The 25460-nt window shown below is 55.5% G+C and overlaps 2 protein-coding genes across 2 annotated transcripts; both read left to right on the forward strand.

Moving 5' to 3' along the window:
• The first annotated feature begins 346 nt into the window (after positions 1-346).
• TMEM222 (transmembrane protein 222) lies at positions 347-12692 on the forward strand. Its single transcript, XM_056123318.1, has 6 exons — positions 347-574; positions 8913-8997; positions 9649-9680; positions 11055-11151; positions 11233-11363; positions 12530-12692. Exons 1-6 carry the CDS (start codon positions 393-395, stop codon positions 12615-12617), a joined length of 615 nt encoding a protein of 204 aa, XP_055979293.1. The 5' UTR covers positions 347-392; the 3' UTR covers positions 12618-12692.
• A 3772-nt stretch (positions 12693-16464) lies between these two features.
• Positions 16465-25323, forward strand: SYTL1 (synaptotagmin like 1). Its single transcript, XM_056123409.1, has 15 exons — positions 16465-16586; positions 18877-19105; positions 20309-20457; positions 20645-20714; positions 20796-20841; positions 21200-21272; positions 21501-21598; positions 21731-21844; positions 22045-22211; positions 22423-22519; positions 22779-22937; positions 23125-23203; positions 23308-23407; positions 24670-24875; positions 25066-25323. The coding sequence occupies exons 2-15, from the start codon at positions 18915-18917 to the stop codon at positions 25203-25205; spliced, it is 1689 nt and encodes a 562-aa protein (XP_055979384.1). The 5' UTR covers positions 16465-16586; positions 18877-18914; the 3' UTR covers positions 25206-25323.
• The last annotated feature ends 137 nt before the right edge of the window (positions 25324-25460 follow it).

Raw genomic sequence — 25460 nt, forward strand, 5'->3', positions numbered from 1 at the left:
GGGGATCAATAGCCCATGCCTCTCGAAAGCAAAGGAAAAGCTCTAGCCCTTTGAAATATCTCCCAGGTTCTAACCGATTTTATAGAGTTAGGAATAATATGCCTCAAGAACTTGGCACCTAAGGAGCACGCAATAAACTGAAGATCGGGCCTCTGGGGACGGCTTGGGATACAGAAATTCACAGCTCTAGGTAACGCTCCCAGAACTGCACCTTGCTTGAAGGCAGTCCGTCAGCGCGAACACGTGGGCCGGCGGGAACCCCAGAAGCGGAGTCAGGCAACCGGGCCCGGAGGGACGCGGCTCCAATTCCCGGGGGGACGAGCAAGGCGGCGGACGCCTCCTCCAGGAAGTGACGTCGCAGGAGCGAGCGCCCGGAGCGCGGTGCGCGCAGTATGGCGGGAGCGGAAGGAAGTTCGAAGCGCCTGTTGCCGCCACTCACACCCCCGCCCGGGATGGCGGAAGTGGAGGCGCCGACGGCAGCTCACAAGGACCAGACGCAGTGTGCCGCCGCCATGGACGTGGAGCGGAGCCGCTTCCCCTACTGCGTGGTCTGGACGCCCATCCCGGTGCTCACGTGAGTGTCCTCCGGCGTCGGCTCGGGACGCGGAGATCCGGGACCGGGGCGGCGTCCTCGGATGACCCCGGAGCGGCGTCCAGCCGGGGCAGGACGCTCACGCCTCGCCCAGGTCCCCATTGCGCCCTCGGCACCCGGGGGAGCCCGGGAGAAACAGCCGCGGGCGAGGGGCCGGGCGGTCCCGCATCCGGCACCCACGGACGAGCGGCCCCTGACGGTGCCACCGGGCGCCTCCATTCATGCGTTGGTCTCTTCATTCATGCACCGACGCTTGCAAACCATTTCCAGCCCGCACAGCATCCACGTTTAAATGTTGGGGAGCATCCAAGTTTAAATCCTTTAAGATCAATGGACGCGGGGGTGGGAGTTCGATGGGGATCACGTCGCCTTTGGGGCCCCCCCGGAGGCCCGGGAGTTCACGCCTGGTCCCGAAGGTGAGGCAGGAGCGCACACCTCACACTGATGGGCAGGTTGAGGTCCCAGGGCGATGCCCGCCGAGACCGTGGCTCTTTCTTGCCGTGGCATCAGCCAGTGTCAAGAGAGAAGCTGGCACCCCAGCAGTGCGAGGGGTCCCTGCGTGTGGGGTGGGGGTGTTGGTTTGCCCTCCTGCCTCCGCATTAATGGCCCTGGGACCGACCACCAAGCTCCTTCCCATTCTGAATTTTACAGCCACATTCTTTTTTTTTTTTAATTCGGTGCTGGGGATGAACCTCAGTTGCTCATTCATGTAGGGCTGTACTGGCGGCCTGAGTATTCTGTCCCCAGCCCACCAGGCGCATTGGGGGTGGGAGTGGGTTTTCTCTTCCCATGTTCATGCCTCAGCTGGTGTCATGATGTGGTTCTCCTAGAAGTAAGCCAAGGGCGCCAGACTCAGCTCTCTGACTCCATAACTTGTTCCCTCCCATCTCACCTGAGGATAGGTTTATTTGTGTTTTCTATCAAAAGCAGCCAAGTGGCGATAAGGAGAGAGGATTGTTTTTTGGCCTTTACATGTTGCTGACCCTACAATTGTCTTGTCTTTGTGTTAAAATACCTTGTGTTTTCGAAAGCTTGTGCATTTGTTTTGGAACGTGCAAGTTTAAATCCTTTAAAATAAACATTTTAAGAAAGTGTGTTATTAATTTAGTGTTCTTTAAACATAATTGCTAAGTGGCTTCTGTGTACCTAGAGAAGTTCTAGATTATAAGAATATACAGGGGCTGGAGAAATAGTACAGGTTTAAGGCGCCTTCCTTGTCTGCCACTGACCCTAATCAAGCATTGGCACATGCTGGGAATAGCTCTACCGGGTGTGGCCCCAAAACAATATGCAGTGGCAGGGAGGAGAGATAGCATAAGTGTAGAGCACATGCTCGAAGGTGGAAAGCCAGCCTAGCATGCCATCCCCCCCAACACCTTTGTTCGACCTTGGACCCAAACACCTGAGTCCAGCATCACTAGGAGGCGCCCCAAACCCCAGAGTATCCCAGCACTGATGGGGGGAAAGCACATCCTTGCTGTCATAAACTTAGTTTCAATTCTCAGGCCAGAGAATATAATACAGTGGGTAGAGCACTGGTCTTGCCCATAATTGACCTAGGTTTGAATCTGACACTGCATACACTCCCTTAGCCATACCAGGAGTTATCCCTGAGCACAGATCCAGGAGTACAGCAGCACAGCAGAGTATAACACCCCCACTTTCCCCCCAAAAAAACCTATTTCATGGAGTCTGCTGATCTTCAAAGAACTTGTAGCTTCATGAGGTCAAAGTGTGGAGGCGCCATGAACCCCATCTGGACCAGAACCCTGTCTGGACTCACAACCCCTTGTCATTCAGATCCATACACAGGGATTCCTTTACATATGGACCACGGAAATCAGACCTAGTGTCCCTCTGAAATAGCTCACATTCCTATCAAATAACTTTCCCTCCAGCAGAAGAGAAAAGGGCTGAAGACCGAACAACTAACTCTGTAGTTCTTTGGGATGATTGCTGACTTAGAGCACTGATCAAGGGATTGATGTGGTACCAGAAATTGTCATCTGTCTTTGGAGGGAGGACTAGAGAGAAAATCAAGTCCAAAAATATGAGTAGTCCCTTAGAGATAGTCATCATTCCGCACGAAAAACAGATAATAACCTCTGCTGCTGATTTAAAAACAGTGACAAAATGCATCCTCTGTCCTGGACCCTGTTGTAAGGATTTTATGTTGATTCATTCAATCCTCTAATCAACTTCATGAAAATACATACTGGTTGGGGCCAGGGAGCACAGCGGATAAGCCTTGCTTGGCACGTGGCCAATCCAGGTTCAATTCCTAGCAATGGTCCCCCAGGCACAGCCAGGAATGAGTGCTGAGCTAGGAGTAAGCGCAACCTGAGTATAGCTGATTGTGGCCAAAAAATGAAAATACTGTTGTCTCCATTTAAAATTTTTTTTTGATTATTTTTGTTTGTTCTTTTGGGGGGCCAGGGCTGGAGCGACAGCACAGTGGTAGGGCGTTCACCTTACAAGCGGCCAACATGGCCGACCCGAGTTCGATTCCTCTGCCCCTCTTGGAGAGCCCGGCAAGCTACCGAGAGTATCTCGCCTGCACGGCAGAGCCTGGCAAGCTCCCCGTGATGTATTCGATATGCCAAACACAGTAACAACAAAGTCTCCAATGGAGACGTTACTGGGCCCGCTTGAGCAAATCGACGATCAACGGGAGGGCCTTTACCTTTTTGGGGGGGCCACCGCTGGCAGTGCTCAGGGCTTCTTCTTGGCTCTACATGCAGAGTTCACTCCTAATGGTGCTCAGGCTACCATATGTAGTGATAGGGATCAAACTTAGGTCGGCCACATGCAAGGCAAGTGCCCTACCCGCTGTACTAAATCTCTGACCCCGTCACCATTTTATGGGTAAGAAAATACAGCTTTCCAAAAAGCTCATGGAAGCCAACATGAGCTTTTTTCCATTGAGCTACTCTTCCTTTTCAATAGAGTTCCAGAATTAGTAACTCATTTCTTCATTCATTCAATAAATAGTTGTTGAGGACCTTTAATTGCAGGTTCTAAGTAGAGAGCCACCATAAGGCTCCTCTGGAGTTGCCCCCAAGGGACTCCAAACGTCCCTGGGGCCTCACTGGCCATGACTTTGTTGTCTCTAGTCTCTATTCTAATTTCCAGTAACTGCCATCCGCATAACTGGGCTGCGGAATACCAGTCAAGCACAGACCTCCTCTCCATCCAGATGACAGTAATTGCAAGCGAGGAATGGAGTTGGGCCCTGCGAGTAGGACCTGGGAAGCCAGAGGAGCCACTCACCCATTGCCCTTGAGTGTCCATCCTGTGGCCACTGTGGGTCTTCAGCAGATGAGTCCCTGCCTGTCCAACCAGATAGCAATCCTTTTATTGTCCACCTCTTGATCGCACTTAGCAGCCGCAAGGGCAAAGAAGAGTGCTAAGCGCTGTGTCAGCAGAGCCTCTTCAGTCCTCAGGATCGCCCCCACCAGATAATCATCATTACTTTCCACCTCTCACTGACAGTGGAATAACTTACCAAAACAAGACAAGTCTCATCTGAACCTGCTGTCAGAGAATTTAATGTCTTAAATTCAAGGCATTCGGTTATTGTTTAGTCCACAGGTGAGAATCATGTAAATAGGGGAGTCAGCCTTTGGATGGGGGCTGCAGGAAGAAGGCATGGTTGGAAGGGAACCCCAGCTGGACACAGAGAAACACTGATTCAGTTCCAGTGAGTTGCAGCTATGTGCCAGGCACTGCCCTGGAGGTTACTCTGAGCAGTCAGAAAGAATCCCTACTTAGACAGAGCTACTGGGCAGTGAGGAGAGAGACAGTGGTCATATAAATAACCAAGATAATTTCCTGTACCGGTATGTACGAAGAAATGGGGCAGAGTAGTTGTGCATGGGATGCCAGGGCTGGTGTGCAGTTGATCCAGATGGCATGGTCAGGGAAAACCTCAGAAGTTGACTTCTGAGCTGATGAGACCTTAGTGCTGCAAAGCTGCCAACTGTGCAAAGTGTTCAGGAGACTGGACAGAGAGAAGGGCAGATGCGAGGAAAGCACTGAGGATTTGTGTGCTGAAGAACCAGAAGCAGGCAGTGTCATAGAGAGAAGAGTAAAGTAACTTCTGCAGATAGCAGGGTCAAACTACCCCAGGATTTGAAGAAGTTTGAATGTAAGAGGAAGCAGTTCTTGGGTGCTAAGGAAGTGAATGACAAAATCCGAAATACCTGTTTGAAAGACTAATCCAGCTCACAGGTGCTCCAGCATGGATCTGGAATATCTGTATCCTACCATCATAAAACTGTCCTGTCTTGCTTTTAAAAGTCCCATCTTGGGCCAGAGCCAAAATACAGTGGGTAGGGCATTTGCCTTGCACGCAGCCGACCCAGCTTCAATCTCTGGCATCCCATATGGTCCCCCAGGCAGAGCCAGGAGCCCTGAACATCGCCAGGTGTTGTCCAAAAACTAAAAACTAAAATAAAAGCTCCATCTTATTGCATCTCAGGGTCTTCTAGTCAGGAGCACCGACTCTACCCTTTCCTGCAGAATACCTGCTGAACTGGTTCCATCCTTCCCTCCACTCCCAACACATACACACACACACACACACACACAGTTCTCCAAACACATGCACTGTGCTTGGCCCTGCCCCACAGTCCTTGAATTGCATCTCAGGGATTTGTCTTCACCTTGGGACTTGAGTTAGGTCCTCTAGAGCTATCTCAGGGGATGCATATCTGGGCCTCCTGTGTGCTTTGCATTATTAAGAGCTAACCAAGACTTTTTTGGTTGTTCGAACATCTGGTGCTCAGGGATCAGTCCTGGCAGGGCTCAGGAGACCATACATGGTGCTGGAGATTCAACCCAGGTCAGCCACATTCAAGGCAAGTGTCCTACCCCCTATACTATCACTCCAGCCTCTGAAGGGTTTATTTCCCAAGATTTTTCAAAACAGTTATCTACATCATCCTCATTACCGCCACCACCTCCATCATCATCACCATCAGTCATTATTGCTGCCACATTCAAAATACTTGGGGACCTGGGGCCACTCCAGGTAATGTTTGGTCCAGCACTGTGAGCCTGATGGCTCAGTGCTGGGAGCCACCAGAACTATGCTAGGTGTTCTGCAACTTGAGTTGCAGAACACCTGACCCTATTATTACTGTTTTCAATTGTGGGACCCATAGCCAGTGTTCTGGGGAGATGAAGGGCCATGCAGTGCAAGGAATCAAACCCAGGACCTCCTTCATGCAAACACGCTAACACCTGAGCCACATGCCTGAGATTTTTTTTGGGGGGGTGAGGGGTTGTGGAGGGAGATACCCAGTGATGCTCAGGGCTTACTCCTGGCCCATCTTTGGCTTCTAAAAATGTAAATTTGGCCCGGAGTGATAGTACAGCTACAGGGGGCCTGACTTGAGTCCCAAGGTAAAGACAAACCTGTGAGATGCTGCTCAAGGACTGTGTGGGATGGGGCCAAGCACAGCACATGTGTTTGCTCAGTAATTCTTGGGCATCGCCAGGTGAGACCCCAAAAGCCAAAAAAATTTAAATGTAAATTTGGACTGAAGAGATAGTGTAGGGGTTAAGGCACTTGTCTTGGATGAGCCCAACTCCAGCTCAGTCCTCAGTACCATATGATCTCCCAAGCACTGCCGGAGTGATCCCTGACCACAGAATCAGGAGTAAAGCCTGAACACCAATAGGTGTGGCCCAAAATTTCCCCTAAACCCTGTCCTCCCCCAAACGTATATAAAGCAAACACTGGGAATAATAAAATATATGATCTTGGGCATACCACAACCAAGTATGTAGGAACACAGCTAAAGTTCAACTTGGGCTCAGGGATCACTTGGTGACCAGGTGCCACCTTACAGTGTGAAACTGAGAGTTCAGTCCTCAGCATCCTCTCACATGCTGAGCGTGGTCCTGGTGACACCAGTCCAGCAATGCAACCAAGATTGGTGCAAGCACCATCTGATGTAGTAGGCACTGGAACCAGGCTTGTGACCCTCAGCAGCCCCTGCAAACAGGACTTTAAGCATCACCGCAAAGGACTGCACCCTGGAGGTGGGGGTGGGGAGCACATTTACTAAGTGTGTTGCCACAACAGCAAAAAGGGAAGTGAAGAGGAATGGAAGATGTTATAAAGCAGGCCACAACGCCTGCTCATCACAGCCCAGCAAAGGGAAGAAAAGGAGAAATCATTGTTCTGTTTTGTTTTGTTTTTATTTTTCAGGTGAGCATTGGGGTCAAAGAAATAATACAGTGGTTAAGGTGCTTGCCTTCCATCCCTCTCACCCAGGTTCAATCCCCAATACCATATATGGTCCCCTGACCCCACTTCTGGGCACAGAGCCAGGAGTAGCCTTTGAGTACAGCTGAGTGTGGTACCCCAAATCCCCCACATAGAAAATATATTAAAATATGGGCCGGAGAAATAGTACAGCAGATCAGGCACTTTTCTTGCACGAGGTTGACTCAAGATTGATCTCTGGCATCCCATGTGACTTCCCTTAGAACTGCCAGGAGTGCTTCCTGATGCAGAGCCAGGAGCAACCTCTGAGCATTGATGGGTGTAGCTCAAAAACCAAAAACAAAAGTAAAAGATGAGGGGCCAGAGTGATAGTCCAGAGAGGAGGGTGTTTGCCTTATATGTTGGCAATCTGGGTTCGATTCCCAACATTCCACATGGTCCCCCAAGCATTGCCAGGAGTAGTTTCTGAGTACAGAGCCAGGAATAACTCCTGAGTATTCACCAGGTGTGACCCAAAAAGCAAAAAAAGGAAAAGTAAAAGATGAACTTTAGGAACAAGGAACAGCTTGATATCCTGAGCACATGCTTTGTATGCAGGAGGCCTGGATTTGATCTTCATCACCATGTAGACCCCCCAACACTTCCGGGAGCCCCTTAACACAGCCAGGTGTGGCTCCCAAAACAGAAAACAAAAAAAATAAATTTGAAGTTGGAATGCACCATGCACTTGTCTGAAACCCTTGCGTGCTCTGTTTTGTCAATGTTTCTGTTGGGGGGTTTCATTTTCTCTGTTGGAGTCAGAATGGAAGCAGGGGCTACATGACTGTCCGCTGGGCCCTGTTCCGTCATCATTTCAGGGGGTCCCCTGCATGAATTCGAAGGCCCCCTTTTAGTACATTCTGATTTATTAATGTAAATAAATACATTTCTTATAAGATAAAGAATACAAACCTTCTGTATTTGACTCAGTGAACTTCACATATGTATATATTCATCTCACTCAGGTCAAACTAGAGAACATTTCCAAGGCTCAAACAACTCCTCTGCCATTCAGTTCAGCCACAGAAATACACCCTCTTTTTGCCTTCTTGCCCATAGATTAGTTCTTCCTTCCCTCCGTTTTTTTTTTTAAGCTTTTTGGACCTTACATAGCAGTGCTCAAGGCTTACTCCCAGCTCTGTGCTCAGGGATCACTCTTGGGGGGTTCAGGGGACCCTAGGTGGTGCCAGGGTCAGTGGCATGCAAAGCAAACGCCCTAACCACTATACTGTTGCAGTTGCCCAGTTATGCCCTTTTGAACTTTAATGTGCATCAGCTTTTTTTTTTTCTTCTTTTTGGGTCACACCCAGCGATGCACAGGGGTTACTTCTGGCTCTGCACTCAGGAATTACCCCTGGCGGTGCTTAGGGAACCATATGGGATGCTGGGCATCGTACCTGGGTCGGCCACGTGCAAGGCGAATGTCCTACACGCTGTGCTGTCACTCCAACCCTGTGTGTCTACTTTTGTGGAGAGTTTCTGTGTTCTGCCTTACATCAGCGAAAATGAGGGCATGAGTAGCGAAGTTCGTTCTGTTTCAGTGGAGGACTGTAGCCCAGTTTGCTTCACTGTTTAACCTGGGGTTGTGTTGCAGTGTCTAGGGTCATGCACACATGGTGCTGCCAGGGCTTGCGCACAGGTTCCCCTGCCCTGAAGATCACACGTGGGACACAGGCATGGCCTCAGGAATGATGTTTCCAGCTGTGCTGCAGAAAGCTGCTCTGTGTGGCTCAGTGAACGCTGCTGGGTGGATACCCTACCCTTCACTTGCTGAGGCCGAGACCAAACTGTCAGCTTTGGAAAGTGGTTTTTCCCTCCTACTCCCAACCCCCCACCCCCTCCCCAAGGAGCCCTCTGCCCCAGGCTCAGGGGCGATCTGCCTGCTGTGGTGTGTGGGGCTGTTTCCTGGTGCACCTTCATATACCTGTCTCCCAGCTTCCTCAAGCTCTCAGCGTGTCCTGGGCACTCCTCACACACCCTCTGTTTGCAGGGGACTGTGGCTCCAGCTTCTGTCTCACAGTTCTGCCCTGCCCGTTTTTCTCACAGGTGGTTTTTCCCCATCATTGGCCACATGGGTATCTGCACTTCCACAGGCATCATTAGGGACTTCGCTGGCCCCTACTTTGTCTCGGTGAGTTACCATCCTTCACCTGACCAGAAGGCTTATTTTTTCAAGGGGAAAGGCCACCCACAGTGGTGCTGGGGGGACCCTATAGAGTCAGGGATCAAACTCGGGGCTCCTACATGTAAAGCATGTGGTCCCCTTTAAACAGTCTTTGGGAGGTTTCGAAGACTTCTGTGGAGAGCTGTCAGCTTCTCATGACAAAGGCCCGTCTCTGGCCAGGCCTTTGGTGGGAGAGCCTTTGAAGCTCGGCTCATGTCTTGTCAGTTGTCCTGATGAACCCTGTTTAACTCCACGCCCCAGATCCCCTGTGTGGGCCAGTAGTTCAGAGGGGCATTTTGTACCCACAAAAGAAAAGGCTGCCCATGATGAGGTCAGAGACTGACCGTAAAGCCTGGAGCAAATGTGCCCCAGAGGCGAGGGAATGACCACAACTCCCTTGAGGGACCGTCACAGCACAGGACGGTCACCACTGCACGCTGAGTCTTTGGTCTCTGACTTTGTCCTGCAACACAACTCTGGTTGCCACTTCTGATCCTGTGCCAGTCTCGGGCAGGACCCTGAGCCCACCTTTGCCCACAAGTTCCCACATGGCCCCGTTGACCTGTGTCTTTCAGACCACTGCATACCCCACTGACCTCTGCTCTTGTCCCTCAACAGGAAGACAACATGGCCTTTGGGAAACCAGCCAAGTAAGTGATGTGGCGAGCCCTCAGGCTGTTTCCTCCTGCCCAGAGCAACAGGAGCTCACTCCCTGGCATGGGAGCAGGGAGGGCCAGCCGGGCTCCCTGGGGCGCACCCCACCTCCTGCAGTCCCTGGCCTGTCCTTGGCCCACGCTCCATTCCTGCCTCCGCTCTCCAGGTGCTCATTGGAAGCTGAGCAAAGGGATGGGCCTTGTTGAGGAAGTGGCCGGCCTGGCCTTGCCCCCTAGTGCCTCAGCCAGAAACCTTGCCTGCCCTGGGAGGGAGCAGCCACTTAAGGAGGCTTTGTTTGGAACTCTGGGGAAGTTCTGCTTGGAGAGAAGAAAGGCAGTTCAAGCTGTCCCAAAGCGAATGCTGGCTCCCTTGGGATGTTCAGTTTTCATATTTTTCTTTCCCGAGAGTCTGGTGGCCTGCCTTAGTCACCTTCGTGTTGTCACAGACTCAGAACAGTTTCTCTCTCTGAGTCTGCATCCCGGAGCAGGGCAGCCTGGGATGGCTCCCCTTCCCCTGCTGACCTCCTCAGGCAGTGGACACCAGGCCAAGGGCCTTTGACTAAAATGTCTGCTGTCAAGCTGCTTTCCAAGGACAGTTGCGTGGGGTGGGTGGGGGGAGTCGTCTATAGGGGCCTTCCCAGCAAAGTCTAGGGATCACTCCTGGGGATCCACAGTCTGGCCTTGATGATTGGGTCCTCAGTTCCGGCAGAGCAGTGCTTCTTGCAGGCATACACTCCACCCTTTGAGCTGTCCTCCCCTCTTAGAGGAGAGTTTGTTTCAAGGTCAGTGATTTCTGGGGAGGAACCCCTGTAGGCCTGGTGTCCCGGTACTGCACACCACAGCCAGGAGGCGCTCAGCCCATTTCAGCCTGAGAACTCTCACTCCCCCCTTGCTGGGGCCACCAGGGCGCAAGGAGGTTTCCTCCACCTGCTCAGCTCTGTGCTGAAATTCCACTCCCCACACGGACCCAGAGTGATGAATAAAACCCCCAGGGCACCAGCAAGTTCCCCAGAAAGTGACTCCCTCTTTCTCCTTATCCAGTGTCCTGTCCCCATTCTTCCTATGAGTCCCACACCAGTGCCCTCACAGTTGTCATAACTGCCCCCTCTGCCTGGAATGCCCACTCCCATTCTGCACCAGCCTCACTTCTGATCTCCAACCTGGATTTAGTGGTGACCCCTGAAAGCCTCATACTCCCCCCAGCGGGGCTTGTCAGCTCGTTCCCCGGGGGGCATTGGTGTTGGTCTTCTGCAGGCTATTGTCCCTGTAGCCCCCCGCACAGGACATCCTGCCCAGAGCAGGCGTCTGGGGACCTTTGTGACGCTCACAGTGCAGGGAGAGCTCCAGTGCTAGAACACCCTCTCCCCTCAGGTACTGGAAGCTGGACCCTGCACAGGTCTACGCCAGCGGGCCCAATGCGTGGGACACGGCCGTGCATGATGCCTCGGAGGAGTACAAGCACCGCATGGTAGGTGGGGCGCGCCTGATGTGGGCACCGGGCGGAGGGGCCCCGTCACCCAGCTTTACCTTGCTCTGCCTGCGTCTCCAGCACAGTCTCTGCTGTGACAACTGTCACTCCCACGTGGCACTGGCCCTGAACCTGATGCGCTACAACAACAGCACTAACTGGAACATGGTGACACTCTGCTTCTTCTGCCTGCTCTATGGGAAGTACATCAGGTGAGCTGCCCACCCACCCACTGCCCACAGGCCTCTTCCGCCAAACCTCCCTCAGGGCCATTTCCAGAGTTCTTCAGCCAACAGGGACCAAGCAGATGCTGGCTGGAGCCATGCTGGTTCTAGAACAACTAGCTGAGCTCCTGGTGGAGGATGAGGTGGCTCAAGTCCCTCTGGGTCCCAGCCCAGCTCTGTCACCTGCTCACTGTGAGTTATGGGGAACTATTTTGGCCTCTCTTAAGCTATATCTGTCTTTGGTAAAATGGGAGTGAGAACACTAGTTCCCTGGGAGGCAAGGGGTGTGCGGAGAACCTTGTATTCAGGAAATGAACACGCATCACCCCACCCCACCCCAACCTTCCTGCAAACTCCCAGAGAGGCAGCACTCTGGGCAGGGAGGCGTGTGGGAACCCAGGACCTTTGAAGTCACAGCCGCATAGCCTGTGAGTTGAAAGGCAGGAGTTCTGAATCACAGGGACGGTTGGGAATGCAGCTCAGTGGCACCACACTAGCCTAGTGTGTATGAAGCCCTCGGTTCCATTCCCAGCACTGCAAAAAAAAGACTCACTGACAATTCACAGCCAAGGTTTGAGTGACTCGGGCGCTTGGGAGCCAGCTCTCACCGGGCTCTCTTTAATGACACACAGCAGGAAAGAGCTGCGGAAGGTCACACTGAATCCAGAAGGCCTTTAGAGGTGCCCTGAGAAGACTGTAGCTGGCCATGCAGAGCCTGCAGCAGCCCAGCGGGGTTCAGCTGGGTCTGACACAGGCTGGTTTCAGCCTCCGCCCACTCAGGGCAGGGGGCGCTCCTGCTCTTCAGGCCCAGACCAGTTCCTGGTCCACTCACCAGAGTCCACCACTAGAGACAGGTGGTTTGGGAAGAGCCCATAAGATCCAGAAGCTGATCCAGAAAGCGCCACGTCCAGGTCTCTTGTGCCTCTCCTTATCAAATCTCCACCAGGAACCTGCAGCAGCCCCACCCAAGGCCCTGACTGTCACTTCTGCACACTGAAGGCCAGGCCTGGCCCAGGCCTTTGGCTGACCAGGTTTGGGGGGTGAGGACTTGTTCCAGGTGCTTCCTTTGTGCAGATCCCCATCTGGGTCTGCAGCTGAGGGGCGCCTCTGTCCACCCACGGGCCCCCACCATCCCCTCCTATCCTCTCTGGCAGCTTCGGAGCCTTCGTGAAGACCTGGCTGCCCTTCGTCCTCCTCCTCGGCATCATCCTGACAGTGAGCCTAGTCTTTAACCTGCGGTGATAGCAGCCTGGGACCACAACCCACGGGGAGCCTGAGGAAGCAGAGGTCACCTCTTTCAGTTCCAGAGTCTCTCTGCTCACCCAAAAGGCGGGACAGGCCTGCTGGTTTGACCCTGGGGTCTGGGTTAGTCACGGAGTAAAGGCTGAGGAGGAGCTGGGGCTGAGGGGTGTTTGTTTACCATGTCTCCTGTTTACTCAGAATACCCCTGCCCTCCCCTGCCCTCCTTGAGGCACCCTCTCTGTTCCTCTTTGAGGCACCCCAGCCTCCCCCTGTAGATCTTGAACCACTGCGTGCCGGGCCTCCACCTCTGCCCAGTGCCTGGGGGGCAGGGGACACCATGGCCAGCACTGGACGTAGAGCCTGACTTTCCAGGGTGGGTGCAGAGATAATCTCAGAAGATTTTGGAACTCAGCTGCCCCGGGGGCTGACAGGGTCCAGCTTTCGAAGGTTTGCCAGTCTCTGCCTGCGGATAGTTTGCACCCCATCTTTTGGTGTCCTCATGCACTTGAGCCAATCTCCACCCAAATCACCTGGTTTGGGACCGGGGCTCCCGACAGCCAGGCTGGTGAAATGACGCTGACCGTGCCCAGACACACCTCTGTGACTGGATCCGTTCTGGGTGCAGTGTGTGGTTTTTGCACCTTGCAGGGAGCTGCTCTTCCCACCTTCCACACCCCCTTCTCTCCAAGTTGCAGAAGAGACCTGTGCTCCCCCGCCCCCCACCCCCAGGCTCCATGATCCCTCTGTGGGGACTCCCTGGCACGGCAATAAAGAGTTTGCACTTGAAACACTGCCTTGGCCCTGTTTTCTCCCTCTGTGACCTCTTTGCCCTTCAGCTCCTTTCTTTTCAGGGTTCCAGGCACCTGCACTCTGGTGAGGGCTGTTCGCTGTTCCACCACTGAATCCTTCTAGTGCTCCCTGTGGGGGGTGGGGCGGGGGGCAGGACCTGGCAGAAGAGTCTGGAAGCCATCCTACTGACGCTATGGCCTGTGGCGCTTAGGCAAACCCCATCGCCTGCCATGTCACCTGTTACATGGCCAAGATCCTCGTGCTCCCGATACGCCTCAACTTCCCAGTGACTGCAGGACCTCCCCAGTTCCTGGCTCCCCACACACCCTCCACAGCCTACACCCATGTCTGCCCTGCTTCTCATGTGTTGAGTTGGGACCTACTTGCTTTCAAAGGCCACTCACAGCCAAGTGTCCTTCCTGACCCTGCCTGTGGTGTTTGTCACTTGAGTTTAACTAGCCCAGGAGTTGCTGTCTGAGTCCCAAAGGTTCTTAGTGTCCAGCCTGAGGAACCCAGGGTCTGTCTGCTCATCCCAGGCCTGAGATTTCTCCCAGGCAACCCAGAGGTGATCCCTCCCATTTGAGAGCAATTCCATTTTTAGAAATACATTGTACATTACTGGGCACATCAGAATTGGTGAGTGATTCCAGGATAGAGGATAACCACGGCAAAGTGAAGATGCAGAAAGGTGCATGCATTGTATGCAGGAGGTCTGGGTGTATCCCCTGTATCACATGGTTCTCCCATATACCACTGGGAGTAACCCCCGAGTACTACCATTTATGGTGCAGAAACAGTCTTCAGGCATATTTCCTGCCCAACAGGGCCTTAGCCTGGGAGACAGTACACACAGTGAAAGTCCCCACATGGCTCTTGAAACACAAGTCTACTGTCATCCCACAGCCCTAAGGGCACTGTCACCCCCATCTTCAGGAGAAAGCAGAGAAGCAGTGGTTTGCTCATTGTCATGTCCAAGCCATGTTTAAACCCAGCCCCTGATCCTAGAAGCCCCCAAATACCAGATGGCCTCACTAGGCACAGAAAGAAAAGTGGGGAGAGGCTGGTTTGAAAGATGGGGTGCTGTGACCAAAAAAGCAGGAAGAAGGGGCTGGAGTGATAGTACAGCGGGTAGGGCATTTACCTTGCGCGCAGCCGACCCAGGTTCTGTTCCCAGCTTCCCATATATATGGTTCCCCAAGCACTGCCAGGAGTAATTCCTGAGTGTAGAGCCAGGAGTAATCCCTGAGCATCACTGGCTATGACCCCTCCCCACCAAAAAAAAAAAAAAAAAAAAGAATGGATGCAGGAGGCCAGTCAAACTGGAAACACTCCATAGGAGGCTATACGGTTGTCCTGGTTTGATTAAGGGGCCTTTGAGGCATATAGAGCTGCTCCAAGGACCCAGGGACTATGTGACAGATCTGAGAGAGAGGGAGGGGGAGAGAGAGAGAGAGAGAGAGATGCACACGTACGCACTTCAGGGCCTCACCCATGTGAGGCAGGTGCTTTCTTTACCACTGAGCCACATTCCAGCCCCAGAGCCAGAAATTTAACCCGTCTACAGGCCTCTAAGCAGTGGGAGTCGCCTGAGATTGGGACAAGCTCAGACATCACCCCTATATTGATGGGACTGGAGGCAGGGCTGGAGGAGGGCCCTAAGAATGTGGGAAGCAGGGTCAGTCCCAGCTCTACTGTGGGGGTGCAGAGGGTGGATTGAGGGGTGGGCAGAGTATAGACTGACTTGAGGTGAAAATCTGTTCCATGGAAGTGTGGAAGGAAGGGAGGCGCGGCTGGTTAGGAGCAGAGGTGGGAATGGGTTTTTCTTTCAAAGCTGAAGTTGGTAAATAAAGAGGGGTGGGGGGAGAGGGTACTGGAAATACCTTCCAACAGCTTTGCAGGCACTCACTTGAGGGGCTTTGTCTGCAGGCCAGATGAGGGAGGAGGAAGCTTCCAGGCACTGGGCTGGGACAGACCTGCCCAGAGAGAGCCAGGGGGATCACAAAAAAGCCCTGGAGAGAGAAGGGACCAGGACAGGGCTGCATCCACGGAGTGCATCTGAAAATAAGGTCTCCAGTTGGGGGACTCAGGACAGAATGGTGGGAGGGCCATGTGGTGCGGCCTCCCTCCACCCTGGGGGCCACTGAGGGTGACCTCACAGCATCCCTCCCATAGTGCACATGGTGGAAGGCACCTAAACTACGGTAAAAATATGAAAACACTCCCACAAATAATGCATGGGAAGCCTGGGGCTGGGGCCACGTTCCCATGCTCAGAGCAACTGAAACTCTCAGAAACTGGTCTGAGTTCCAGAAATGAAGGCAGGAGGAGTGGAGATTCCTGGTCACCTCCTCTCTGGAGTATTGTGAGCTACCAGGGCTGGAAGCTGACTGTGGGCCTTGGGGAAGCTTGGGTGTGGCCTCTTCATGATTCCAAAGCAAAGGTGACCCACGACCAGTGCTCTGCTGAGCACAGGCAGGACCAGAGATCAGTACAAAGGTTCCTAATAGAAGAAGATGGAGCACCAGAATACAGTTGGGGTCAGGATGCAGCTGTGGCCCCTGGCCAGTCCCTCCCTGGAGGTCCTTAAGGGGTGGAAGTGGACTGGGGAGGAGAAAGGACAGTGTGTGCCTCCTAGGTACAGCCAGGCCCTGGCTGTGCCCGTCCACTCCTCAGAGCCCCATGGTCAGAAGGGACCAGGACAGGGCTGCATCCACAGGGGCACAGTCTGGGTCTCCATGGGGAGGGCAGGAACTTAAGCTGTCGCCTGCCCCTTCCTGCCCCTTTCACACCCTGGGCCAGGTCTGTCGCTGCTTCCGGCCAGCAGTGGGCATCGCAGCCTTTTCTCTGGTGGGCACAGGTGGACTCTGAGGTCGCCACTGCAGCTGCAGAGGGTCAGGGTGAGTCTGCGGAGAGACTGGCCTGACGGGCAGCACCCCACCACCAGTCATGCTGTGGGTGCTGAGAGGTTCGCAGGCGTGCCCAAGCCGGGAGTCCAGGCCCGGTTTTGCATGAGGCCTCGCCAAAAGGTGTTTCCTCCTCCAGGGGCAGCCGGGCCCCAGCGGCAGCTGCGCCGGTTGAGTCAGCTTTAGTCCCACTCTGCTCGCCTCCCGCTCTGAAACTCTGCTGTCAGGGGAGCCAGTCACCCCTCGAAGGTGCTCCCTCCATACTGGACCCCCACAGGTAACACACCTCGGGGCAGCCTTAGGGTCCCCTGCCTCTTCCAGGGAAGGTACTGCCACCTGGTATTTTGAGCGCCCTCTGGCACTGGGGGTTGGGGTGGCGGCAGGAGTGTCAAGGACTGGAGCAGACCTGCAGAGGGTCCCTCTGTGGCTTCTCGGAGCTGTGCCCTGGCTGGAACGGAGCAGGTGACCCCAATAGAATCTGCAGCTGCTGATGGGGACCCCGGGCTCAGAGGTCGCCAGACCTGCAGGACCAGGGTAGGTCAGATCTGCACTGACCTTGCTTGACAAGACACCCACCCTCAGGGTACAGCTCATCACACCCACTGCACCACCACCCCTAGAAAGTCACCGACACAGACCCAGTCCACAACAGCCTGTGACAGGACCACAGTGACACTGCACCCGGGCCCCACAGCTGTGCACCCACAGGCACCTCGGGCACAGAATAGATAGAGACCCTGCACCCCAACCCCAAACTGTTCACCACCAGAGCCCTGGGGCACAGTCCAGGACTTATTGTTGCCGTGGGACCTACAGGTGCCCAGGTTCCTTGGGCGGACAGTAAGACTTGCCGGACCTCCCTATCTCTTGCCTTCTAGTACAGCAGGGCTGGGGAGAGTGTGTGTGTGTGTGTGTGTGTGTGTGTGTGTGTGTGTGTGTGTGCGTGTGTGTGTGTGTGTGTGTGTGTGTGTGTGTGTCGGAGGGTGAGGTCAGAAGGTGCTGGAGCCCCACCTGCCCTGCCCCTGGTCAGTCATGCCCCCTGCCTGCCACGTCCTCATGCCCCTCAGCAGTAGGCAAGCTTTTCCTTCCGGAGTCACCACAATACCAAGCCAGCCTCCACCACCAGCAGCCCAGCCAGGTGACCCAGGTGACTGGCCACAGCAGAGGGGTTTGCGGGCTCTGTACAGGAGGGCAGGGTTGGTAGCAAAGGCCCCACTGGGAGTGGGCTCTGCGGTTACTTCAAGCGGAGGAAGTTGGAGTGTGGGCTGAAGCGGAGGTTGCCTCAAACAGGAAGATCTAATGGGCCAAGGCAGGGTAGAGGTGAGGGGTGAAGGGAAGGACCTAGGAGGTCCCCAGGCAGCAGGTACGTGTGCAAGCCTGTGTCTACAGTGCACGTGTGTGCTTTTATATGTGTGCTGGTGGGCTTTTGCATGTAACCAGTCTGTCGCCAACCATCTGTTGTAAGCTGCAGGCTGACACGGGGTGTCTCTCCTCTCCAGGAGCTCATGGTGTGGGTGTGCCATGCGGGTGTGATCTGTCTTTGTTCCAGCCTTGTACTTGTCCTGATGACCCCATCTTCTCTCCTTTTGCATGCACATGCTAGTGGCCAGGGCAAGGGATATTGTCAGCACACAGCTGACCTGGGTTTGATCCCCTGAGCATGGCCAGGAGTGATTTCTGAATACAAAACTGGGAGTAAGACCTGAGCACTACCAGCTGTGTCCTGAAAACAAAAACAAAACAAAACAAAAATTGTGTAGGGAGGTGTTGGGTTTAAGACTATGCTCAGTGAGGCCAGGAGGGAGCTCCAAGAACTGGAGCACAGGTGAGGTTGGGGTTCCATCCAGAGCACTGCAAGACTCCCTGGGCACCACCGGGAGTGACCGTAAGCACTGCTGGGTGTAACCCAAAAACTGAAGAGAAAAGAAAAAGAACATGTTGGGTTAGTCTCCTAGTTTGGGTTGGGGCTGGGCCTCTGTTTCATAGGCTTCCCAGGCAGGCTCTGCAGGAATCAGCATGTGTGCATGGCAGGTGTCTGCTCCACCTTGGAAAGCTGGTTTCAGTGTGCCCTGTGCACCCCTGAGCATGTTTCTGGACCAGTATCTGAATGTGTCCATGACGCATCTCACACCACCTCAGTCTTCCCTGGGGCTGTACCTGGCCCCTCGGTTGAGCGTATATTTAAGCAGGTTTTTTGCTTTTTTTTTTTTTATCTTGTTGCATTTTGGGTTACTTCCTGCTCTGTGCTGAGTAGGTGGAGTGGGCATTGGTAGGGGCGTGCCTTCATGAGGGTGACAACTAGAGGTGTAAATCATGCATATTAGCTTTTTTCCAGCCCCATTTGGGTCATTTTTAAAAGGTCAGCCAGGGACCAGAGAGATAGCACAGAAGTTAAAGTGCTTACCTGTAGGCCGCTGATCCTGGTCCCCCAAGCACTGCCAGGAATGACCCAAGTACAGAGCTGGGAATAAACCCTGAGCACAGCCGGCATGGGCCCCACAAATGACAGTTCCAAGACCTTCTCTGCATTTGGATAGGGCTTGACCTGTCCCTTGGTCTGTCCACAGGGAACCAGGTGTGCCCAGCCGGGGCACTGCCCCAGCTAATGCCCCAGAGCGCCCACATATCTCAAGAGGGGCTCTGGGCCCTGCCCTGCCCCCTCATGGCGCACGAGTTGGAGCCTGAGGCCGCCGGGCTATTGGACCTCAGTTTCCTGACGGAGGAAGAGCAGGAGGCGATTGCAGAGGTCCTGAAGAGAGACGCGCACCTGCGCCAGCGGGAGGAAGGCCGTGTAAGGTGCGGCAGGGCGGGCAGTCCTGACCGAGGCGTTGAACCACTTTCCTGGCCCCCCACCCCAAGCCCACCGACATGACATGCTGCCTGACAACACCTGTGAAGAGGCTTTGCCTCTTCTTCCCCTGTGCTTGGCGCATTACCTGTGTTAGATGACTCTACCAGCTCCCTTCCCAGCCTCCTTTCTGCAGTCTTGAACCCTCAGGGCCACCGTAGCTCAGTTGGGGCTCTCAGACCTGTCCTCCTGTCAGATACAGCCTCTCCACCTCACTTTCCAGGAGAACTGCCACCCCAATGCATGCACAGTGTCCACTCAGCCCCGGGGCTCCCGGCACCCCCTCACCTCTGTGCTGTCCCTCCCCTGGGGCCACACAGTGGCAGAGGAGCCTGGGTGCACCAACTATGTCTGGAGACATTCTGACAGGCACCTCCTGGTCCTGACACCCTCACACCCTGCCTCACTCTCTCCATCTGTCAAATGGGGCACTGCCTCATAGAATGAGATCAGATGATGTGGAGAAGCTTCTCAAGAGAGATTCATCCAGACAGAGGTGATGTAATTATTTGATGATAATTATAATTAATAATTTTTTTCTACCTGGAGAACTTCTATTTGTCCTTAAAGAAGCAATTCAGGGTTGGTGGAGATATTATAGTGGGTAGGGTACTTGTTCTGCACACAACCAATCTAGGTTCAATCCTCAGCATCCCATATTATCCCCTGAGCCTGCCAGAGGTGATCCCGGAGAGCAGAGCCAGCAGTAATCCTGAGCACCACCAGGTGTGTCCCCCTCCTCCACCAAAAGAAGAAACAATTCAAAGGCAGAGAGATAACTCAAGGGATCGAAGGACATGCTTTGCTTTCACGTGGCCCAGGTTTGGTCTCCAGCAACACATGGTGCCCAGAACACTGAGCAGTGAACCCTGTGCACTGAGTCTCTGAGCACTGCTGAGTATAGTCAGAAACAAACAAGGCAGCAATTAAAGCGCCACCTCCTTTGGAAAGCGCTCCTGGATCCCCACAGGCAAAGCGAGCCCTTCTCATACGCATCGTGGCATCTACCTCACTAATATCCTAGACTCACTGCCACTAAACTAAGTCCCTCCGGAGGAAGGGGCCAAGTCTGATCTGCTGCCATGCACCTGGCCTCAGTGGGCACAGTACTGGGCATGAGTGGTGACAGCCATACCCTCCCCACCTTCCAGCAAGCTCCGGGCTTCACTGGCCGACCCTGGGCAGCTGAAGATCCTGACGGGAGACTGGTTCCAGGAAGCTCGTGCCCAGAGACACCACCACACCCACCTTGGCTCCGACCTTGTCCGAGCCTCTTTCCGCCGGAAAAAGAGTTCCAGGGGTGAGAGGAAACCTCTAGGGCAGAGTGGCAGAGGGCACTGGGGAGAGATGGCAGGGGGTCCCTGTTGCCCCAGAGCTGTGTGTCTCCTGGTGGGTATCTTCCCCAGGGGACCTCGGAGGTGGGCGGGCATCTCCAAGGTCTGGAGTTTCAGAGGTGGGGGCTCACAGACTTTCTCACCGGAGCACAGGAGACCAGTCTCCGGGCCTCCAGAAGGCCGAGGCTGCTGGCAAAGGGAGTGAAGAGGAGCCGGAACCTAGGTGAGGTGGTGTGGCAGGAGGGGAGGGCACCCACCAGTGACCCGAGCCCGTGCCCTGACGGTCACCCCTCCCTCCTCCTAGGCTCCCTGACGAAGAGGCCCCTCAAGAGAGGTTCATCCCGGCAGAGGTGAGTAATGAGTGACTGAAAGAGCTGGTGGAAGAAGCGCCCAGGTGCTGGGGTAGAGGTGGGGTGTGCTGGGAAGAAGCCTAAGAACCCTGAGACCCTACTGGGCCTCTCTCATCACCACCTATCAAAAGGGGGTGTGGACCCAGCTTCCAGGGGGGCCCTATTCAGTCAGGCAGAATTGTCCTGGAGGTAGGCAGACAAGCCCTCAGAGTAAAGAAGTGTGAAGTACAGGCCCAACTGGTCCTGCCAGGGTGCCATCCCTGCCCTGAGGACTGTGCCACATCTGAAGATGGGGATTGAGGGAAGGGGGGGCTCTGACCCACCATGACCTTTGACTCTGTATCCCTGGCTTCTTCAGGTACCTGATTCCTCCACCCCATACGCATCTCCATGGGCTTCTGATCAGGAGGACGGGCCCCATGCCCAAGAAGGTAAACCGTGGGAGGGTATGGGCTGGGGAGGAGAGAGGTCATGGGGACTTGAGCAACTCTGACCCCAGTTACTAGTGTTCAGCTGCCTCCTAAATCAGGGTGATTTTCCCCCGGGATACCCCGGGCCTGAACGTGCTGGGGGTCCCTGGGGTTGTAAACCAGCCCCTGCAATCTGGCTCAGGACCAGGCTCCAGAGGGGTTCTCCCCTCCACTTTTGCCCCACCCCAGCCCCTAGTCCTGGGGGCGAACAGGTCTGCACCGAGGAGAAGGCGTCGCCCGAGCCGCGGTCGCGGGGCACCGAGGAGCCAACGCCCCCTCCAGCTCAGGTAGGCGGGCGCGGCTGCGGCTGCGTTCAAGAGCCGGAGCGGACTCCCGAGGGGCCGGGCGAGCGCGGTCCGGGAGGGGCTGGGGGAAAGCGGGCGCCCCCCACTCACGCACTCACGCCCCCGTCTCCCCAGAACCAGGCCGCGTCCGAGGCCCACGAGAATGGGGAGGAGACGCCGGGACGCTGTCCCTCCCTCGACCGCATGCTCAGCAGCAGCTCCTCGGTGTCCAGCCTCAACTCCTCCACGGTGAGGGGGTGAAGGAGGGGGCCAGGGGACGCGGAAGGTGGGCACTACCCCCCGCACCCCGACGCTCACTCCCAGACCGGACACCGCAGCCCCAGACGCGCTGCCTCGGGTGCTGTCCTTTCTCCCCCGGTCCCCCACTCTCCCTGCCCCCGACGTGAGCCCCGCACCACGCCCTGATCACCCCCGCCCCCCGTCCGCAGCTGAGCGGCAGCCAGATGAGCCTGTCCGGAGAGGCGGAGGCGGGCGCCGTGCAGGTGCGCGGCTCGGTGCACTTCGCGCTGCGCTACGAGCCGGGCACCGGCGAGCTGCGCGTGCACGTGATCCAGTGCCAGGGCCTGGCGGCCGCGCGCCGCCGCCGCTCCGACCCGTGAGTGCGGGGCCCGGCCGGGAGGGGGCGCCCGCAGGCCCGGCCCGCCGCTTTTCGCGGGGCGCGGACCCCAGGGTTCTGGGGGTGGGGGGAGGTGGGCGGAGCCCCGCGGTGCTGGGGAGCAGTGAGTGCGTGGGGCGGCCGCGGGCCGGGGCGGAAGCGCGGCGTGGGCTCCCCGCCTTATCTCCCGTTCTCACCTCCCGCGCCCCAGCTACGTCAAAAGCTACCTCCTCCCTGATAAGCTGAGCAAACGCAAGACGGCGGTGAAGAAACGGAACCTGAACCCCGTCTTCAACGAGATTCTCCAGGTGCGGTTGCAGCGTCGTCGGGGCGACCCCCGGCTCAGCAGCCGGACGCCTAGGGGCAGGGGCAGCCGGAGTCAGGTGTCGTTGTCCCGTCAGGTGCTTTAGTCTATCTGGCTGGCCTGGCGGCGGTGTGCGTAGCGCTGGTCCAGATCCCCGTTGATGCCCTTGGGGGGGTGGGCTCCCCGAGGTTCCGTGCTGCAAGGACGGTGTTGGGACTAGGGCCGTGAGCGGCGCCCCGCCAATGTGCACCTCCTGTCCCCAGTACTCCGTCCCGCAGGCCGAGCTCCTGGGTCGCGTGCTGAGCCTGTCCGTGTGGCATCGCGAAAGCCTGGGTCGCAACATCTTTCTGGGAGAAGTCGAAGTGCCCCTGGACACGTGGAACTGGGACTCTGAGGCCACCTGGCTCCCTCTGCAGCCCCGGGTGAGAGAGCTGACCCGTGTGTGGAGACCCGCCTGTACCGCCGGGGTTCCCCTAGCCCTGCCCACGTGGCCAGAACAGGTTCCCGGGACCGTCCTCCTATTAACCCCGCCCCTCAGTACCTGGAGACCCCGGGCCGCTCTCCCCTGGGTCTGCCCCCGCCCCCGACCGGCCCCCCGGACTCCCGCAGGTCCCGCCGTCGCCCGACGACCTCCCCAGCCGCGGGCTGCTCTCGCTGTCCCTCAAGTACGTCCCTGCTGGTGCTGAGGGTGAGTGACCGGCCTGCGAGAGGCCAAACAGGACAGGCCCTGCAAGGAAGAAGACTCCTGTTCCCTGGGGAGGGGACCCGGCCTTAGCCATCCACTCTCCGCAGGCGCAGATCAGCCCCCCAGCGGGGAGCTGCACTTCTGGGTGAAGGAAGCCCAGGACCTCATTCCACTGCGCTCAGGATCCCTGGATTCTTACGTACAATGGTGAGGGCCCACTGGAATCTCCCGGCTTCCCTTCCTTCCGCCTGCAATGAACGCCCCACCTCAAACAAAACCTTCTATCATTTTTTGATTTTTGAGCCACATCTGATCGTACCCTTGGGGGGCTCATCATGTTCAGTGTTTGAGGGTTGCTCTTGGAACCGCTCTGGGGCCCATGTGGGGCCGAGATCAACTCCGTTTTTTTTTTTTTAAACTCCTTTAAGCTCTCTCCTAGCCCCCACTGCCCCTGCTAATCAACCTCCCATGATGGTCCAGGGTGAGCTTTGACCACTGAGAAGGGGTGCAGGGACAGCCTGAGCACAGGCCTGGAGTGAGGGAAGAAGCTTCCAGGCTCTACTGTTTAGGGTGACGGGCACTTATAGGACTGTTGAGGACCTGAAGCTGAGACCCGCAAGGTTGCAGGGACCTGCCATGGAAGGCCAGGCTGTAAGGCTTGCTCCAAACTTGTATTTGAGTGGTTTTCCAAGTAAGCGTGGGGAACCTCCAAGCCTTCCAGGTGCTCCAAACCCTCAGAGAGTACAATGAACATCAGTTCATGAGAGTTCCGAGTCCCTGGCTGGAGAAAATGACAGTTTTCTTTTTTTAGGTTTGGTACTTCTGAAAGGTAATTTATCTTGCAGAAGGAGTTCGGAGGTTTTAAAGAGTTTGGTGACTATTTCCAGTGGGTGGACAATAGGGAGCCAGTGTAGGTCACTGCACTGGACAGTAGTGTAATTATATTTCAGACATTATTCTGAATAGGGGTTTTAATTGGAGCACTGGAGGGAAATGGGCCAGACCTGAGTGTGCTCAGGGATCACTCCTGACTTTGCTCAGAGGACTATAAGCAGTGCCTGGGATCAAACCCGGATCATCTGCATGCAAGTCAAGCACCTTCACTGTACTATCTCTATGGCCCCTGGAATTGTAATTTTTTTATGTTTTCATTTGGGGGCTACACCTAGGTGCTCAGGGGCTACTCCTGGCTCACTGCTTAGTGGGAGTGTCAGAGGGGGTGATCTATACAGTACCTAGGATGGAACCCAGGCCTCCTGTATGCAGATCATGTGTTCCAGCCCACTGAACATTCTCCCCCAGTCCAAGGGTTGAAACTTCAGACAGAAAGCTGGTGCAAAGATTCCAGGTAGCCAATGTCTGGGGCCAGATCTCAAGGCAGAGCCGGAGGACTTTTGCATGCTGGAGAAGGACAGGACTTGGGGAGTATAAGGAGGTAGCTGCTTGAAGCCAACCTATCTCTCCCACAGTTCTGTGCTGCCCGATGACAGCCGAGCCGGCCGCCAACGAACAAGGGTGGTACGCCGCAGCCTCAGCCCCATGTTCAACCACACCATGGTCTACGATGGCTTTGGGCCTGCTGACCTGCGCCAGGCCTGCGCTGAGCTGTCCCTCTGGGACCACGGGGCCCTGGCCAGCCGCCAGCTGGGGGGCACACGTCTCAGCCTGGGCACAGGTGAGTGGAGCAGGGTCAGTCCTGAGAAATGGGATCGGAGTGCCACCCTGGGCCTTGTTTTGCCCTTACCTGAGCTTTGGAGTCCATGGAGAACTTGGGTTGACAGTGCATACATAATCTGGGACCAGGTGGGTGATCCTTGAGACTGAGGTGTCCAGTGTTTCCCTCCCCCCACCCCCCCCACATCCAGGTAGCAGCTATGGGCTGCAGGTGCCCTGGATGGATTCCACCCCTGAAGAGAAGCAGCTGTGGCAGACTCTCCTGGAGCGACCGTGTGAGTGGGTGGATGGCCTCCTGCCCCTCCGAACCAACCTGGTCCCCCGGACATAGCTGTCCCAGCAGTCCTGTCAAACTCTCTGCACCCCCATCTCAGAGCCTGCCCTTGGCTAAGGTCAATAAAGTCTATCCTAAGGACAATGAGGGGCTGATGTCTGCTTGGGGAGCAGGGGAGAGGAGCAAAGAGGCAGCAGGAAAGCCAGGGATAGAAGGGGACCAGGGAAGGCATTTTAGACTCAGACCTAAAGACCTAATGACTGGTCCTTGGGCCCCACCTGGATGCCATACCTTAAAGACTGGGGTTGGAGC

Source organism: Sorex fumeus, unplaced genomic scaffold (genome assembly GCF_029834395.1).
Source record: "Sorex fumeus unplaced genomic scaffold, SorFum_2.1 ptg000047l, whole genome shotgun sequence".
Classification (NCBI taxonomy): Eukaryota; Metazoa; Chordata; class Mammalia; order Eulipotyphla; family Soricidae; genus Sorex; species Sorex fumeus.